The sequence below is a fragment of the Macrosteles quadrilineatus genome, unplaced genomic scaffold (assembly GCF_028750875.1).
Source record: "Macrosteles quadrilineatus isolate MER2022 unplaced genomic scaffold, UCM_ALF_1.0 Scaffold_5__1_contigs__length_97177068, whole genome shotgun sequence".
In the NCBI taxonomy this organism is placed as follows: Eukaryota; Metazoa; Arthropoda; class Insecta; order Hemiptera; family Cicadellidae; genus Macrosteles; species Macrosteles quadrilineatus.
The window spans coordinates 83,833,210-83,853,916 of record NW_026542598.1 but is presented as its reverse complement, the minus strand read 5'-3'; the positions used below and the strand labels follow the sequence as shown (position 1 = coordinate 83,853,916).

At 36.2% G+C, this 20,707-nt stretch overlaps 1 protein-coding gene across 1 annotated transcript in view; it reads right to left on the bottom strand.

The window, feature by feature from the left end:
* LOC128994521 (ran-binding protein 3-like) overlaps window positions 1-19,301 on the bottom strand; it is a 34,093-nt gene extending 14,792 nt beyond the window's left edge. The window contains exons 1-7 of the mRNA XM_054419132.1: window positions 19,102-19,301; window positions 11,637-11,726; window positions 10,415-10,606; window positions 3,422-3,565; window positions 2,505-2,581; window positions 968-1,114; window positions 306-347 (exon numbers count right to left, since the gene is read on the bottom strand). Coding sequence (XP_054275107.1) covers window positions 306-347; window positions 968-1,114; window positions 2,505-2,581; window positions 3,422-3,565; window positions 10,415-10,606; window positions 11,637-11,726; window positions 19,102-19,117 — 708 coding nt within the window. The 5' untranslated portion in view covers window positions 19,118-19,301. The remainder of the gene's footprint in view (window positions 1-305; window positions 348-967; window positions 1,115-2,504; window positions 2,582-3,421; window positions 3,566-10,414; window positions 10,607-11,636; window positions 11,727-19,101) is intronic.
* Window positions 19,302-20,707: the final 1,406 nt, after the last annotated feature.

Here is a 20,707-nt window from a genome sequence, read left to right as displayed (position 1 = left end):
GTTCAGTTTACCAATTGATGCTTTCCACAGGCAATTGATGCCCATGTAGGTACAAATTCAACATTTAAAAAAATGTCAACCTGTTTTAAGAAGATGAATTGTAATAATTAGGATGGATTTTCAAATACCTTGGCAGTTCCCAAAGTTACAAAAAATTAACTGATTGAATTCTTAAGTAAAAAAAATAAAAATAAAAACAAATAAATAAAAATGGATCAGACAAAAACATTTTATTGACAAATCACACAAAATATCAAGTACAAAAACACAAGACAGAAGATAGAAGTACAAGTCTATCTACTTACACTGACCATCCCATCACTAGTTTCACTGTCTCGATGAGTCTCCTAAAACATACCAAAACCTATTAACACATTACTGTGGGCATTGTGCATAGCAAACTTAACACAATTAGCTGCCATACTGGAAAATGGGGGCCATTTTTGATAAAGTAGAATTCATATTTTTAATTTCATAACAAATGTGGAAGTTGAAATGAACCAACTTTAGCTAATCTTTTATCTCAAAAGAAAATATGTAGTTTAATGAGGCTCTTTTGATGTGTGATGTTTCATTTATGTGTTTTCACACTTTAATAGTTGGTGAAGATACAGAAGATCCTATAGGTCTAGTTTACAAAGAAGTGTCCCTACTGTTAAAACTTTGTGTATAAAAAAGGATACCGTATTTAACACAGCTTTATATACTCTTATCAGTAACTCAATTTTAATTCATCTAAGTTATAATTCTAAAAATCTCACTTCATCATAGGAACGGAATGTGTAGGCCTAGTAAAAGTTAGGGTGTCAGTCAAAAGCAGAAGTTCAAATACAGAGCTTCTACATTTTTACAAGAAAGTTCAACAATAAAAAATACCCATCGAACAAAATAAAATACTTTCTTTGCATTACCGAATATGATTAACAGTTTAACATTCCAATAATAGACTCTACAGACAGCCACTTACAACTCTCTCGTGAAGATTCTGGCCAAAGACGAAGCTGGGGACAGACGAGGTAGCGGCAGTTTGACCCACGACCCGCGGAGTTGTGCCTGCCAGAGGAACGAACGACACCTTCACATCAGGTAAGCTATTTGAAGATGAACTATCAACCTGAAAATAAATTTACTATATACTTGTATACAGCTTTTATTTGTGTTTACATTTATTCTATGGTAACTAACCTAAAAGTGTCATTGATCAAACTTGCAGAAGCTTCAACACTTTTTCTTATACAATGTACATCTTTTGGAGTAAAAAACCACTGTTTTACCCTTTTTTGCCAGTACTTAAATTTAAATTTTTATTTATTTATTTCTAGAAAAATACAAATTTACAAAACACATACAATTTAGCTACAAAAGCCATATGGCTTACTGATAGAAGATTAGTACACAACCCAGGGACAAACAAAACTTCTTTTACCTCAGCATTGTCTTGCCGTCCATCTAATTTTAAAGGAACAAATACATTTATATCAAGAATCAAGAATTTATTGCAACAAATTACATAAAGAACAATTTATGTAGTTGAGGTCAATATATTATCAATAAGTAACTTCAAATCAAAGAGTAACTTAGGCTAAGAAGTCTGTGAATAATCCGCAATTCCGCAAAGATAAAATGTCCAGTGGATAGCATATTAATTAGGCCTATTAGATTCAAATAACAAATCTAAACATAGCCTCATTCAGTAATAGGATTTTGTTGGGCAGCAGGCTTGCCTAGGAAAGAGTACTTCTTACAAAAGACAGTCAAAAAATTTGGTTATTCTGAGCAATTAGTTGGTTAACCCCAAACTTTTTCATATTTTACTACGGCCATAAGGATATTCTCAGAAAACAAGAAACATATAATTCAAGCCCCGCAAGGTTAGGTTAGGTTAGGTCAGGTTAGGTTAGTTTATGAATTAACATAACCTAACATACCAGTACTGTCACAACTGGCCTTCCGCACGTCTCCCGCAAGGCACTGTTATCACGTGGACTTTGAACCTTCTTATCAACCTGTACGATGGCCTTGCAGGGCTTGAATTGTATGTTTCTTGTTTTCTGACAACATCCTTATGACCGTAGTAAAATATGTTTAAGTATGGGGTTGACCAAGTAATTGCTCAGAATTACCAAAAATTTAAGTTGGGCAATTATGAAAAATTAGCTCAAATGTGATTGAATTCAAGCTCTTCCCCTCATTGCGTACAGAATCAGACTCTACTAAATGTCCACCAAGCGAAACAGAGCTGCTACTACAATCCTTTGAATTCTACAATGATTTCTGTATTATCTCAAAAGGAAATAGTATTTACAGAATGTTATACTGATGCTATTTTTTACTAATAATTTAAATGATCCATTTTGTCTCTTTCCTAGTTATTCATGCAAGGTATCTCATTTATCTGTAGCATTTATTGATTGTGATACCATTTGTTGTAAATTTAACTTACATAAGAATAAATTCATTCGAGCATATACTAAACAATTTAACCAATGCTCTGCATAACTAACCTTGACTGCAGGTTTAGAGGAATCCTCATTATTGGCAGGTGTACTTGATAGAGAACTGCTCACTGTGTCACCGTCGTCTGAAATAGCAGAACAAGAATTAGTTGAGCGATTAAGAAATAAATTATAGTTTTCTAAGTAGGCTATATTTTCAATATGAATCGGCACCAAAGTAGGCCTACCACTAATTCAAACCTCCAGCTAACCCAAACCGCCTGTTCGGGAAAAAGGTTACTGTTTTTAAATTTAAAACAAAGTGGTGTGCTTTGAAATACTATTCTTTCCCAACCAAAGGAGAAACCGGGAAATCCAGGGATTGTACATGAATTGTTGTGGTCAGAAAATTTTGAATGGTGCCAATAGTCCATGTTGGGTGTTGCCACAATTGCAGTAGATTATCAAGGATCACATTAGATGATTGATGTTAACGTCATTTTGGAAAACGGTGATGTTGTCGTGATCACAAAAGCAATATATGACCATAAATGTAAATGCAATTTTACTGCATTACAAACCCTGTTTATAATCTGAACAGGGTGCCGAATGGATCAATTATTCCTGAATAAGTTTTTTCTAAATTTTATAGTTGCAGAGATATGAATGGTACAGTCAAATATTTAACCCTGTTAAAGGTAATAGCTTAGACAATGTTGATAGCCTATCTTGTTGCAGCTATCAACAAGGATTCTTATTCTTGCAGAAAATTTAAATCTGAGCTTAAAGAGATGAAAAAACATTACGGAAAGTAAATAAAAGAAACGTCTTAAAACATATATTTACGCGTATACTGTTACTCACAAGACGGTAAATATACAAAAAAGATGGTGATCGATTTCGATTGGACACTCCAATCGTCATCAGACCCAATAGGCGAATGACTGAAAAAACATTAGCTACTAGAGGGAAAACTGTTGACTTACCTGTTGCTTTGAAGAAAGGGTTATTCAGTTTGGCCGGGCTTAAAGAAAACGAACTATTTGTGCTGTCAGTTGTGTTGCTGCTGACCGAGGGACCCGTCGCTGACTCCAGTTGTGAAGCTTTCAATACGACTGGTTTTTTGGATCCTGCAAAGTCGCATTTTGAGGGTTACAATATGTAAAATATCAAAATTGTTAAAATAAGTCCCAAACTCTACTCAGGCTTCTGGTAAGGATACTTATCTGAATGAATGTAGAACTATGATAATTATTAGTAGTAGGCAGTTATCAATGGTCAATGGTGGTTAGTGGGTGTAGTGTCATTCATATGCCTTTGCATTTAACATATGTTTTATATTTTAGTTTGTTGTTGTGGTGATGATGACTCTTGTTGAATAATAAACACACTAGACGCATAGTATGAAACATAACACCGAAAACGTTATGCTTAAATTAGAGTAATTCTAGTTAGGCCTACATCTTAGAGTTGTTTAAACACTTGTTAGAAACTATTTTTAAATATCTCTATTTGCGTCGTCAAGGTTCACCTGCATTATTTCTGCTCTCAGTTTTAACTGATAGCTTCTAATGAATGCTAAACGATCTGCTCCAATTCGAGCTAACATGTTGCAACAAAGTTTTTCCAACATTGAGAATTGAAGAAAACTGTTGCCTAGTCATTCCCCCTAATCAAACAAATTTTCTCCGTAGAGAATCCTGAAAAGTAGGGTGATATCAACCATTTAATGTGCTCCATTTTTTACCCACGAACTCTGGGTTATCAACTGGAAAGCCATAATATGCTTTGAATAGGCTAAAGCAGCAACACCATTGATAGTTTGTTAACATATTTTAACGTGTTGTGTGTTAGTCACAGTATATGCCCCGCTTCAGAACGTCCTCACGTTGTTCAGCGGGGTTTCTCTTAATACCTGTCACAAAGTTTTGAAAGTATGGATTCATTTGTCGAAATAGGTTGGATAAACTTTTGTAGCTATAAGATTTGGATAGCAATTTTCATTTTCTCTTTTTGAACAGCGTATATTATTTGCCTCTCCTGAATCATAAAAATAAACTTGACTGTAACTATTTGATCGTTGAATACATAAACACTAACTCCTTCACTTATGTCTAATATTGCCACTAAAATTCAGTCAAAAAACGTTTTAGGCGTTTGTCCGAGGAACTGGCAACATAACCTAGAAGTAAACAATCCATTTGTGTTTTTCCTCAATTAAAGTAGAGCGAGTAACACAAAAGTTTACAAAAAAACATAAATTCCGCCAAGATTTGATATAATCTTACTACTTGAACTTATCAACTCAAGGCATTATTATGGTTTCTAATAAATGTTTTGAAATATCTCGATCTGTCAGTGTCATAAGTAAACATTTCTTGCATACATTCATTTGATATGCCATTAGGCAAGTTTTTTTTACAACCGTGACAACACTATGTGCTTAGTATATTTTTTCACTTCCAAAGTAAGTTGCATAGCAGAACTGGCAAATATTATTCATCTCACCAAGTGCATGTGTATATGGATGTGTATCTTTTAGATCAGGCTTCTCTTTCTCTACTCTCCTCATACGCATAAGATACCTTATTATTAATTGTCTCCTCCACCCGTATTCAATATTTCTTCTTTCAACTTGAGGCATTTTCCGTTCTTCCAACAAAACTGATTAACTGTTTAACTTGGTCTTAACCTACTGAATATTAAAACATTAATATTTACTCCCAAAGAGCTAATGCGTTTCTTTTTATAAACAGCTGTTTTTTGTTTTTAAATTTGTTCAATGTATTTCTTATGGGGAAAACCCGACCTTTGAGAGGGTCTCACGCCCTTAAGAGTAGAAATTTTACAGTTCTAAAACCTTATTGCAAAACTACATATTGAGACGAATCTTTTGACACCTTAAACGTTGAAGTTGGTCCACTAATAAGGGAGGAGTTGCGTTAACAAAATACGGCTTCACGTATTATATATATAGATTCTTTACTTGCATCATTTATTAGCATTTTATATTATCTTACATGGTGTCAGGTTGTGAAATAAACCTTTAAAACATGCCAAGACCTAACAAGAAATCTTCTAGAAAGTCAAAAAAGGAAGAGGACGAGTTTACATCTGAAGATTCTGGAGATGAGGCAGTTGGTCCACGACATAGAAGTAAGTTTCAAATAGGCTCTGATAAATCTATGAAAATGATTAGTACCCAATCAAAGCCAGCACCAATAGTGATAGGTCTACAGGCACCACTAAGTGCTCCTGAAATATTTGATTTTACCAACCCAGCTATGTGGCCTGTATGGATTAAGCGGTTTGAACGTTACAGGCAGGCATCAGAGTTGTATCTAAAACCGGACCACCAGCAAATAAGCACCCTTTTATATACTTTAGGGCAGGAAGGTGAAGGTCTTTTTGAAACATTTGGACTAGGCGAAGAAAAAGAGTTAAGTTATGAGGATGTAGTAAATGCCTTTGCGAGGTACTTAGGCCTTAAAAGAAATTTGGTCTACGAAAGAGCTAAATTTCTAAAACATAGGCAAAGTGCAGGTGAACCGGTGGATGCTTTTGTCAATGACTTGCACAAACTCGCGGAAAGTTGCGAGTTTGGACAGCTCAAGGACAGTTTGGTACGAGACTTAATTGTTATTGGTGTTCATAACCAAAACTTATCAGAGTCTCTACAATTAGACGAGTCATTGACCCTTCATAAGGCAATCACGAGAGTACGTCAAGCAGAAGCAATGTCTAAACAGCAAGCTGTAATTAGAGATAAACCATCCAGGGAAGATGTATTTGGGGTAAGTTCAAAACCTTTTGATAATAATAAACGTGTGGCTCAAACTACTAAAACATTTTCCTGTCGTCGCTGTGGAACAACTCATGGCCCTCGGGAATGTCCTGCTTTTGGAGAAAAGTGTTCCAAGTGCAAATTTCGTGGTCACTTTGCAAAATGTTGTCCAAACAAACCGAAGGAGGTAAAAGAGATTAAGGAAGTTGACTCAGACGATTCGATTGATTCAAAAAAAGGACATTTAGGTGAAGTAAACTTTAAGCAGGGTGAATGTCCGAGTGTAGTGGTAAAGGTAAATAGTCAACCAGTAGAGTTTAAGATGGACTCTGGGGCAGACGTTTCTGTTATGGGAAGTACACTTGCACTTGACCTCAAACTTGTAATCCGTCCAACCCATAAAGTTCTTTTTGGGCCGGGCCAGACTAAATTGACTGTTGTGGGTGTCTGTTCAGCTGAAATTATGTATGGCAATAAGCAAATATTAGAAGACATATATGTCTTGCCGTCCCAAAGTACACCTCTAATGAGTAGAAATGCATTGTTGAAACTGGAGTTACTTACGTTTAACGTTAATCTTGTAGATGGTGAATCACTCCAGAGTCAATATCCAAAAGTGTTTGAGGGCATGGGTAGAATGAATCATCCATACAAGATTAGGCTGCACGAAGATGCAAAACCTTATGCTGTTATGTCACCGAGGAGGGTGGCTTTCTCACTCCACAAACAGGTTAAATATGAATTGGACAGGATGCTTGCTGATGGTGTAATAGAACCAGTAACTGAACCTACTGACTGGTGTTCTCCCGTAGTAGTGGTTCCAAGGAGTGATGGTAGAATTAGACTCTGTTGATTACACATAATTGAACCAACATGTGAAAAGAGAATTGTTGCAGCTTTTATCAGTGGATGAGTCTCTAGCTAAGTTGGAAGGAGGTAAGCTTTTCACTAAGTTGGATGCTGCCAATGGATTCTGGCAGGTTTCACTTCACAGTGATTCATTTAAACTCACCACGTTCATTACACCATTCGGGCGATATTTCTTCAAGAGACTTCCGTTTGGAATCTGTTCTGGACCGGAGGTTTTCCAATTCCGACTGAGTCAAATGCTTTCAGATATCCCAGGCGTAGTGAATCAAGCGGATGATATCTTGATAATGGGGAAGACAGAAGCAGAACATGACAGCAGAGTCAAACTGGTACTAAAGAGACTCTCAGAAAATGGTATCACGTTAAACAAAAACAAATGTAAGTTTGGAGTAGAAAGTGTGATTTTCCTCGGACACGTTGTCTCATCGCAGGGAGTCAGTATTGACCCAGAGAAGACTAAAGCTATTCTGGCCATGAAAAGCCCCCAGAGTATAACGGAGGTTCGACAGTTTTTGGGAATGATAAACCAATTAATGAAGTTCGTTCCTCATCTAGCTGAAAAAACAGCACCAATCAGAAGTCTCCTTAAAAAAGGAGTTGAATGGACTTGGGATGAGCCTCAAGAACAAGCTTTTAAGGAATTGAAGAAGGTTGTAGCTAATGATACTGTATTGGCCAACTACAACAGAGAAGCGAAAACCCGTGTAATGGCAGATTCGTCATCTTATGGTTTAGGGGCAGTGATCGAGCAGTTTGATGGAAAGGATTGGCGTCCATTAGCATTTGCATCGAGGACATTAACAGAAACAGAGTCAAGATATGCTACCATTGAAAAAGAAGCTCTCGGCTTAACTTGGGCTTGCGAAAGATTTTCTAGCTTTATTCTTGGTAAAAGGTTCCAGCTTTACACAGATCATAAGCCTCTGACTGAGATAATGGGTTCAAAGCCGATCTCTGATCTTTCTTCTCGGCTGCAACGTTTTCGTATGAGATTGCAAAATTTCGACTACGAAGTTGTTCACATCCCTGGGAAAGAAAATGTAACTGCAGATTTACTATCAAGAAGCCCTGAAATTTCACCAATGGATCGGAGAATCTGGAGGAAGAAATGTTTGTAAGAAGCATAATTGATGCATTGCCTTGTTCTGATAAACGGCTGTTGGAAATTAAGAATGCCCAACATGAAGACCCGGAAGGACAGGAGCTCTTAAAATGCATCCAAGAGAATACATGGCGGAAAAATTCGGTATTCTGGAAGTATCGCAATGAACTCGCTTTGGAAGATGGATTAATTGTTAAGGGAAGGAGGATGTTCATTCCAAAGGCCTTGAGAAAAGAAATCTTATCAAGATTACATGAGGGACATTTGGGTATAGTGAAATGTCGGCGGCGTGCTCAAGAATCTGTTTGGTGGCCAGGCTGTTCAACAGAAATTAGTACTACAGTGGAAAATTGTCCAACATGTATAGAACACAGACTACAGCGAAAGGAGCCTCTGATGTCTACACAACTTCCTCAAGAGCCTTGGACCCATTTATGTGCAGATATTTTGAAATGTAACCAAAACTGGTATTTGGTAATACAAGATTATTTCTCACGATTTTTAGAGCTCATCGAACTCAATACTTTGACTTCAGCGGCAGTTATTGGAAGGATGAAAAACATTTTTGCACGACACGGGATCCCTCTAGAAATTCGTACAGATGGAGGTACTCAGTTTACTTCTGACGAGTTCAAAGGTTTCGCAAAAGAGTACGGATTTAGAGCTGTAACTAGTAGTCCACACTTTCCTCAATCGAATGGAGAAGCTGAAAACGCTGTATCTATAGCCAAGAGGATTCTACTTAAGTGTCCGGATCCCAATCTTGGTCTATTAGCTTACAGGACCACCAAATTGGAATCGGGGTTATCACCTGCAGAGCTGCTGTATGGTAGAAAACTAAGAACAACTTTACCTTCTCTCAACGACTTTCAAGTGGTTGGAAAAGATCAAATAGAATCCTTTCGAAACTGTGACAAGAAAATAAGAGACAGAGTCAAGAAAAACTTTGACAACAGAAGAGGCGTCAAAGAACTTCCACCTTTAGCAGTAGGAGAGAGAGTCTGGGTTAAAGATATAAGTGCGAAAGGAACCATTAAAACAACAACCAATCTACCTCGATCCTACATAGTATCATTGAGTAATGGGAATGATGCAAGACGAAACAGATGGCATCTCATTCCCCTACCAAGAAAAGAGAATGATGATTCTGACGATGTCTACCGTGGAAGGAGGGTGCAGCCAAACCACAATGATGGAATAAGAAGATCGAGCAGAACTATCAGACCACCAATAAGATATGAGTAAATATAATGAGGAAGGGGAGATGTAGTGTCATTCATATGCCTTTGCATTTAACATATGTTTTATATTTTAGTTTGTTGTTGTGGTGATGATGACTCTTGTTGAATAATAAACACATTCTTTACTTGCATCATTTATTAGCATTTTATATTATCTTACAGTGGGTCAATGGTTTAATCGGCTGAGAAAAATCAGGAGCTTTGGATGGTTTGAACAGTATGCCTACTTGCCCTTGATTACTGGGCTTCATGAACAGTAATGGATTATGAGAAACTGCATAAAATGACCCTGACCAATCCAACTAATTTTAGTCAGAGAAAAGCAACACTTAATAACCTCAATATATTCTACTCTTTATCACTCTGCATTTATATTTAGTTAAATATATGCTCATGTGCATCATCGCCTTAAAAACTTGGATTAAATTTTAGCTTCTGTGGGTGATTTTTGGCAATGGTTAATGTAATTTTTCTGCCGTTGAGATGAAATGGGGGTAAGTTAAATAAAATCAAATAAGATATAACTAAATAGCCTAAGAATTAAGTAGGCCTCATCATTCTCACAATCCATCTTAGGACAACATAATTATTTCTAGGAGAAGCGGTAACTTAAATATGTTATGTTTATATTGAATTGAATTGTTTATATTGAACACAATCAGTCATTAAAATTAGAATAACTTTATTCCAAAACTAATTTTTTTTAAACTTAATCTAGGCATGTTTTGTAAATAACGTTTTTATAAGCTCTATCTAGTGACATTTTCCAAATTTTATTTTACGAACACTTAAAATCCTGGTCTACTAACATAAATCGGTTGCCAGATCATTAATCGACGGCCCAATAACATTCACCTACTGTCCAGATTCAATCCTGCTTTGAATCGAACTTAGCAACCTTGGTATTTGGCTAACTTAACACTCAGCTTCCATTACACAATGGAAAAAATCTTCTTACACTCATGCCGAGGTAAAAACTCACCTGGGTCTTTATCAGAGCTGCCGATTGCACTAAAGACGCTTGGTCTCAGACTAAATGGGTTTTTCTGCGGAGAGCTGCCAAATGTAGGAGTCGCTCCGAACGCTGACGAATGGTTTGCAGCAGAGAAGACAGACGGCCTGAGAATGTTTGACCCTCCCAGTGATGACGACATAGCTCCATTGGACGACGATTCTAGACAACAGTCAGGTTATTATGTAAAAACGTAACTTTGAATGAAATGAAAAATTGATAGAACTTACATCTTTTTAATTCATAAAGTATAAACCCTTAAGACTAAGTCTAGGACGAAACCAAACGACTGTAAGAGAGGTAATCCAACTCCAATTAACATTAGGTAGCCAATAGAACTCATTGAACAGAAAGAGAAATCTCATATTTGTTTTCAAGTAGTGTTGAAAAAAACAGTTAATAAACTCACTTAATGCTACCAACGTTAGTAAGGTCCATCTAGGCGTTAGAGGCTCAACCTAATCTGAGGGGGAAAATGACAATGAAATGGGATTACAGTGTTTTTTTTAAACATGAACTGTGCTGCATTTTGGAAGCAGATAGTGCTTAAGTGAAGGCGATGAATGGAAACTTTTGCCAAGGATAAACTTACACGTCTTGACAATGCCACTTATAATGTAGCCTACAATACTAGAAATCAGGGTACTACCGCAGCACCTGTCCATAGACTAAGCTACTTATGGTGGAGGTAAATTTTACAATAGACTGCCTGATTACACCGAGATAGAAATTTATTTACATAAATTTAAAAAACCAGTGGAAGTGCTACTTGTTTCCTAGAACAATGTCATGTACTGATGTATACATAAATTTAAAAAACCAGTGGAAGTGCTACTTGTTTCTTAGAACAATGTCATGTACTGATGTACAAAGATAAAATAGAGATAATTTGATTCGATAAAGATTTCAAGGGGTTCTACTGTGTTGGATTAGAAAACCTACAAATACATTTGTTAATGTCACTTTTAAAATCAACGCCCATCCAAATAATTTGTCTTGACATCACACAAAATGTTCAAAGACACTTAATCACTTAAACAATATTCGTTCAGGTACAAACTAGAGTATTACTTTTTTTTATTTAAAGGCCCCTCAGCAACAAAAACTGTGCAAGATATAATTTTCATAACTTGTTTATAAAGCTTTAGGCCTATAAATAAAACAATATTTGACAGCCCTTAAACAAACTTACCCCCAGGAGTATCTTGTTGCTCTACTTTTTTTGTTGTCACTTTAACACTGTCACTTGAGTTGTTGTCTTGGTCTTGGATATCATCTTCCCCTAAAAACAAAATTACAATGTAATCAGTAATTTATAATGTCACAATCAACATAAACAGTGGGGATATCCAATTGAAAGGTCAGATTGTAAATGATAAACATTTGGGGATCTATTTTGGGCCCTATTTAATTTAATTGCAGTAAATCAAATTTTATATAATTCTCCAAAAAACAATCAAGATCTAAATTGAACCCGAATATTTACCTTGATAATTCAATCTTGAGCCAAGTAGAGTACGGTACACAAAATTTTTCAGATTGATATTGGATCAAAACCTAAATTGGGATAAGCATGTTACATACAGCTTACCTATGTTTAAAAACCATATACCGGGACTACAAACACAAAATACCACAAAATACCTAGGCATCATAATTGACTCCAAGCTATCATGGAAACCCCACATAGACCAGCTCTGCAAAAAGCTAAGTTCAAGTCTCTACGTTATACGTAGGATCAAGCAAGCTTGCAGCCCAGATGTAGCCAAAGTTGCATATTTTGCCCTATTCGAGTCCCACCTCAGATATGGCATTGCGACTTGGGGTGGAACATCAAAAGGCAACCTGGAAAGAGTACTCCTAAAGCAAAAAAGAGCAATTAGATGCCTTGCCGACCTGAACTACAGAGACAGTTGCCGAGAAGCCTTCAAGAACCTTAAAATTCTCACATCAATTTCACTCTACATAAGAGAAGTCATTATCCACACCACTAAAACAGCCCAGCCAAGACACAGAGACATACACCAGCACAACACACGACATGCCGCCAATTTTTCCCTCCCACAACACCATCTGAGTCTGTACGAGAAGAAACCATCCTACAAAGGTGCTCTGTACTTTAACAACCTACCAGAGCACCTCAAGAGAGAACAACCCAATCTGCTCAAGAAGCACCTGACAACATGGCTGTTGGACCGGCCGTTCTACTCTGAGGATGAATTCTTAAACAATAAGCTACCATGAAAAAAAGAAGAAAAAAATTCTAATTGTAATTGCAAATTACTGTAATAGTTTACGTACATACTGTACATTTTATGTACCTGACGCATGAATGTTCTCTAGGAATATTTCAATAAAGATTTTGTCTATTGTCTATTGTCTATATACTTTGAAATAATAAATTCTCACATATCTTATAGTACAGCAATTAATAGAGGAACTACCAAGTAAAATTTGGACAAAATTTCAAGTTATGATGTCAGAAGTCATTCTCTTCATCATAAAAAAAAACACTCCGAATTATTTTCAAAATATGAAATCAATGAAACCATGAAAAAGATTGAAAAATTATCTCCTTTCATTATCTTTGTATTCTTTGGATGATTTTTGGAATTCAAGAGAAATCATAAATTATAGTTTAAAAAGCTGATTTAATTTAATTTTGTTTTATTTAGTCTTGTTAAGCTTAACATTTGTTTTGTAAGATTGATTGTTTTAGCCTTATCGCTAAGGAGTAATTTATCTTTATAATTTATTTGACACTATTCATTGTATAAAAACTTGTACTGTGAATGAATAAAGAGAAATTGATTTTTATATTGCAACAGCTGATCTACTTGCATTGGCTCTGCTAAATTAAATCCGTGTAAAACGCAAGTTTACATCTAATATAATTAACCACTGCGGACAGCCACTGTGCGACAACCACCCGGTTCAGTGGTAGTGGATGGCTGAAAGGCCACCCTATCCGTTTGGTGTGATAGCTCCCATTCTCTTTTATACAAAAAAAATTACTTGTACAGTTTTTAAACCATACAATGAAAACCATGTGGAAGGAGTGCCAAGGTATGTGAAGCTTTGTTACTGACTAAGAACAACGCTGTTTCTTTAACCAGGAGTGTTTGGCTCAGTTTTAAACCATTAAAAAGTTTACTTGCTAGGCCTACATATGTTTTGGCTGTTTTTAGCTCCGCCATTGACAGGCTTAAAAAAGCAGGGTTCCCACAAACATAACTTTAGTAAACTGTCTAACCTTCCCTGAACATTTTAACTGCTGATTTCCCTAACCACGGCATATTTTAGGTAGGCCTACTGTGAGTTCTCTTAATATTATTTAGATATAAGTATTTATCAAGAGTAAAAAAACTATTCTTTATTATTTAATATTGCCTCTACCATCCCCATAGCCACCCTTATTCCTCCTTTGTAGCAAGTTTCCGTCATAAGCTAAATAAGCTATAAACATCTCATGGAGGACCTGGACCCGGACCGATTTACTCTTTTGTTTTAATGTGCCCAGAAACCAAGAACACCATCCGTTCCAATTCATATATTTATGTTCGTTAGCTAGCACAATAACTCGAGCAAAAACCATCCAATTTCCATGACATCTGGTGAAAAGATGTAATTGTAAGTTTATTAAAAAGAGTAAACAAACCAGTATGATCGGACCATGGAACATGGGGTTTTAGTGGTTCAAAATGAATTACAGTATGAGTACAGTACGTTGGCGCACGGACCTATCAGCTACCCGGGTCGGTCCTTATCTCCCCCCGGCGTTCGCAGTTGTTTCCTTAACAAGTCGCCAACTAACACATCCAATATAATTGCTATTTTTCCATAATACCTCCATATAGACTAAATATAATATTTGTAAAGTACTAAAAAAAGTAAGGAGATTTATATAAAACACAATGTGTTTCAATTAAGAATTAACAAATGGCCGCAGGTCATTCAGACCTTCAGACAGCATCATTTTTTGTACACCGTACAGAACCTTGAAAAATGGGAGCATCTGGAAAACTATGTTACACTATTTAATCATTAAAAATACAATTAAATAGGCAACTCCATATGCCAATTCAGTTATTAAAATAATAGGCCTATTTACAACATTTTACTGAATTTTCACTCGGCCTATTTTACATTTTTCTTTATCACAGTACCCTAAACTTTAATTTTTCCCTCTCCTAAATTTTCATTCAGTTTGCATATTACAGGACATAAGGGCAGCGAACCTGTTGAGATATGAACTTGAGGATGTCAAATCGTATAGTGTTTCGCTGATGTTTTTCCATGAAAGGGTAGGTGATTAAGCAAACTGAGCTGTCGTTTTGGTTGTCCAGGGTGTAGGAGAGATTTTAGTTAAGTAGTATAACAAGTAAATAAAAATTATAGTTTTCTATTATTTTTTCTACACTAGTTAAAATGGTTTTCAAATGGTTTTGATTCATTTTGTGTGTGTGTTTTTTTTTTATTTTGTGAACAAATAACTTAGGCCTATGCCGCCATCAAGTGGAAAACATGGTTTACTTACAACTCAAGCCAAAACTATCATTGTGTCGGTTTTAAATTACTTCAAGCAGGAACAGACAACAAAGGTATAACATTACACAAAAATTACCAAAACTAGAGGTTAGTTTGGGTCAGGATAGGTTGGGATAGGTTAGGTTGGTTTAGGTTAAGTTGGGTTAGGTTGGCTTATGTTAGGTTGGGTTAGGAAAAGTTGGGTTAGGTTAGGTTGGGTTATGTTAGGTTGGGTTACGTTAGGTTGCTAACAATACCCAAGTTATTGATAACCTAACCTAACCCAACCTAGACTAAGTACACACATACATACCGGTACATGATAGGCCCACATGATCTCTCCGTCCCTAAGTTAAGTTAGTCCTTCACCTTAAGGTATTGGACAGGTCAGGGTTAATACAAAGAATAACCAAACTGAACTTAAATACTAGTTTTTGTCACCGTTAAGGTAGGTAAGTAACTGTCTATGCCATGAAAACTCAACTTAGTTAACCCAACCTAATCCAACCCAACGTAACCTATCCTAAGCTAACCTAATCCAACCTAACTTATTTTTGGTCATTTTTATAATGACTCAGATTGATCTATGTGAGACTCATAGCCTAAGTCTATGCTTGAGTGTAAGTTAGGCCTAACTTAGCTAAGTTAGGCCTACTTAAGTTATCACTACTGGTAGTGGCCCCCTAAAACCTTCCATTGCTTAAGACTCAAGACTGTTAGATTTTATCTTAAGTCAAGGTTGAATATTAATTGTTAGTTGTTGAGCCTAAAACCTTTTCATGAATGAACACTTTGCCTTTAAGCAAGATAATACTAACAGGCCGTAATGCTCATCTAGTCATCCGGCATGTCATCATAGGCGACGGCAATGACGAATGACATCTGATTAAGAATATATTTTTGTTTTCCAAGAAAATATTAAAACAGCTACAAATTTAACATGGGGATGTAATGTCTAGTTGTACTAATAGTCAAAAAGGTAAAGCCTAACTTAGGAACACTTCCATATCTGTTGGCACAAACAAACGAATGAAAATATCGATCGGTTTGGTTAGTTAGGTAAGGTTAACCTAACCTAACTAGCCAAACGATATCGAATGAAACAATCGAATAATCTATATTACTCATTCGGTTGTTTGTACCAATAGATATGGAAGTGTACCGTCAACCGGGGCTACTTTGACACCGGAGCACTATTTCACAGCTTTGACAAAATACAATAACTTACAAGACGTACTTGTACATACTATTACTAATTTTTTCCTTAAATTCTAGTCTTTTTTACACTAAAAACTGGTTTTGTTGGCACATTAATCCTTTGTTTTAGGTTGGATATGATTTTTTTTTAAACCTCTGTAAAGTTCGGAAATCTCGGAACGGCATTTTAAAAAACCTGTCGTAGATCAAATACCCCCGCCGCAGCAAACCTGCAGACTAAGCGAATTTCCATTTGCCTGACTGGATTTACACTAAAATGTCTCCTTAAAAATATCACATTTTATTCCATATTTAACACGTTCGCTACTGCAATAGTACGAAATTTTCCATTCACATGGACCAGCGACGCACATATGCGACGGTCGGTTTCCACCCATGGACTGCCGTCGCATATATGCGTCGGGGTTCTAATGTTATTAAAATGCTTATATCTTTGTAGTGGTCTATTTGAAGGCACTGAATTCCCTGCAGTGGTCTACAGAGATGACTGACGCACAACTGCGTCGCTTGGTCTGTGGATATTATGATTGGTGGCGTCATATAATAGTTGGAAAAACTGGTCTTTACTTTTCTGCATCACTGTATGTATGTATGCAGTATGTAGGCCTATGCTGCATTATCCTATGTAGCTTTTATATTTGTACAGTTATAAACTGTTCTTGAATAATCTGTTTATTTCTTTACTTACTTTCACCTTAAAACACAAAAAAATGAACTGTCGCATATGTGCGACGTTTAGTCTATTTCAAGAAAACTATGATAATTTTCATTATTGTCTTCGCTGTAGACCGGGCGTCGCAATGCGACATTACAAAAGGTTATAAAAAATACAAATAAACAAGAATAATTTATTTACAAACCCCATTGTAGCGTATTACAATGTAAATGATCGCTGTTTTACAGGTTTTCGCCCGTGGTCTGTGTGTACTGTTATCCAAGTGACAGTCGGTCTATGTGTAGGATTCAAATGTAGGCCTATACCTCGGTCTGTGGCAATGACCGCGGCGTCGCATATATGCGACGCTCAGTAGCGAACGTGTTAAATAACATTAGTTTAACGAGTACTTAGGTTTGCTGCAACAGGGAGGGTAAAAAGGTATTTTTTTGTAAAATGTAATAGTTTAGTATGAAATAAATGCATTTTCCAAATTTGATCAAAATATGTTCATAAACAAGCAAACTACAACAGTTTACTTATTCTCCATAAGAATAACATAGGAATTTTAAATTTACAGATTTTTGGAATTTTCTCCCAAACCATTAGGCGCATAGAAACGCTTCAATACTAAATTATTTGGTTTTTTAAGCTCTTCAAAATGGTTTGGAAAGAAATAGCTAAATCTTAACTTAAGTTTTTAGGGTCAAAAATGGGAAAACCCAATTTTTACCCCATAAAACCCCCCGTAAACCCCTGTTCCCATAGTCCAATCATGCTGGTTTGCGAACTCATTCGAATAAACGTAGGTTTACACGTTTGTACCAAATTTCATAAAAATCGGATGATTTTTGCTCCAGTTATCGCGCTAACGGACACATAAGTTAACTTATATAAATATATATATAACTTATAGACTATATGAATTTGAACGGATGGTGTTTTTGGTCTCTAGGGACCTCAAAACGAAAAAGTAAATCCGTCCCGGGTCCAGGTCTTACCATGAGTACTACGGTACCTAATAGCTTATTCCCTAGCCTATATGGGAAATTCGCTAAAACTATACAAGGTAGAACAACTAGAGTCATACCAAAATAATCATTTAATAAACCCAGCTTTCAATAGAAGTATCAAAGTAACCCCTTTAACCAGTGGTTACATTGTGACATGGCATTAAAGTTCATAATACAAAGTAGTCCCATAGCAGGGCTACTTGATAGCCACCATTTTTTTTTTTTTTTTTTTTTTGCCAAAGTATTGGACAAAAATAAGTAAGTTAATATAGATTTTTTTTCAAATGTATAATTAGCACTCAAAAAAACTAACAGAAATGCACAATTTGGAATTTTTCTCATGGTCCTATCTCTTAAAACAAAAAAGTTAAGTACCGTACAGCCAAAAATCAAAAAAAGTTTTACAAAGTAGGCCTAGCCCCGTTTGACGGTAAGTACCCCCTAACTTACATAAGTTAAGGCCTATTATAGGCCTATCTAGGTCCAAGTTAGTTAGGCCTATTTTATTTAACTTAGGCCTATATACAAGTTTAGAGGTCTAAATTATCTAGCCTATGTGTGTCTGTTAGCCTGATAAGTTAACCCATGTAAATGTTAGTTTTGATGAAATTTGGTTGTTTTAACGTTTTATCCTAGGCCTACGTAAGTTGAATAATATTTCATGGAGGCCTATGTTAACGACACTCAGATAGGTGGACACACACTTAAGTTAGGTAGATAAAATCCTCTCTATTAAATCAGGTTATCGGTACCACAGGCCAACCCTAAGCTTAACCATCAAGACATGGATCAAGTTTCAGCCGTATATAAAAGCAATGAGCTCAACCAACCCAAACCTTGGCCTAAACAAGAAAAATAACCAACTAGGCCTAGGCCTAACCTCTAGACAGATGGAACTGTGGTACGAATCCATAGGCCTACCAGTAAGTTTATCTAATATCTAAAGGCCTACATATTGTTTCTAGCTAACTAGCCTATGCGTGTTCTCATACTGCGGCTTTTGTAGTTAAAATAAATCGGGTTTTACAATAACATGCTTTTAAGAAGCTACTATCGATCACATGACTTTTGATATCAAACCAATTACTAAATTCTGTATTAAACCTCAGGGATTCTATGTTTTGTTCATTGTCTAAAATTTAGGTAGGTAGTAATGTTACTCAATGTTGGAAACGGAAACGCGAAGGAGTAATGTAGGAAATGCATTAATATTAAGTTAGTTGAGTTTTTACAAATAAACAAACCTGCAGTGGCAGCCATCTTCACTTCACACACACAGACACACTATGACCACACAAACAAAAACGAAAATCACGAAACGATTAAAAATGAATTTATTTTTCTTTCGTATTCTTGTATGTCACCTATCGTAAGATTATTAGACTATAAACACCAAAAGACTACACTCCACAGCCTACACTTCACACACTTTCGCCCCGGCCGTTAGCTCATATCAGTCATATCGAGCTAAATGAACTTTCTTTCGATACGAGATACGATATTATTCATTCATTCCGGCGAACCCTCTGAACTGAACCGAACCGAAATTACTGAATCCTGTGTTCGCTCTCGCTTCCCTGACTCAATATTACAAGACTGCGTTTCGTCAATGATTTTAAATGCTTAATCTATTCATGCTGACTCTCGGCTACTTACTTGTTACTTTTGGGTGTTCGCCTCCGCTGTCCGCTCGTTCGGATTTATTTCTTCACAACATCATCTGTAGTCATCAACAGCCTCAAAGAAATCATTTATTGAGAATGAGAATTTATTTGGTCTTTTAAACATGCAGTTACATGCAATGCAATGAAATGCTTTATTTCCGTGAACATGAAAATTGTGGTCATGACGTGTCAATCAGACAAGTCATTTATAATAATCATCTGGCAACAATAAGTTAGAGTTAAACAGTCCCAGTTAGTAAACTGGGTTGACTTAACTTAAATCACACCATGCACAAAACAGGCAAATATAATAAATAAATAAATAGTTAAATAATGGCAACAATAGTAGAATAGTGCACAAACTACTCTTATCTACTTTCAAAAAACACACCATGCACAATCTACTTCAAACTTCAGGCACAGCAAAAGGAATCAAAAGCATCTACTTACAACAGCTGTAGGAATTTCAAAAAATTCTTTTATATACTAGCTGTAACCCGCGGGCTTTGCCCCGTTTAACTTCTTAATTTTCAAGATGATCTCGTTCGCATGGCTCAATCACGTCCTGGTTGAAGTTCGTTCGCTACGCTCACTCACCTTTAGGTTGGAGCTCGTTCGCTATGCTCACTCACCTTTTGGTTGCAAATTAGCCGTTGTCATAAATGTAAAAGAAATAATAGTGCTGCACCCTGTTGGCAATCCTTGTAACTTTAATGCTATTGAACATCATAGAACAGAACCAACTTGTTTAATTGAAACAGCTGTTAAGATTCATTAATTCCATTTCTCATAAGGTTAACATGGGAAACTCCAGAGCCACTGGGGCGGAGCCGATTGGACGGATCACGAAATTGGTGTATAAACCTATTCCATGAAATTCTACACGTATGTACAAAGTTTCGTGGCAATCGGTTCAGCGGTGTCTGAGTTTATCACTGCCAAATATATATACAGACTGTCCCAAAAGTCCCGGACTGGTTTAATATTTTCTAAACGACAACAGATAAATCAATAAGATTTTGCACATCAAAACCACACCTAAAAATCTACTTTTTTAAGGAACTATCAATTTTCTGTCATATCATGGGGACGTCCCGCAAGGAGTCAGAAGGAAATCTTAAATAGAAGCATAGGTTGACATGTACATCAAATTAAAGGGTTTTACTAGCAGAATATAATGCCGCAA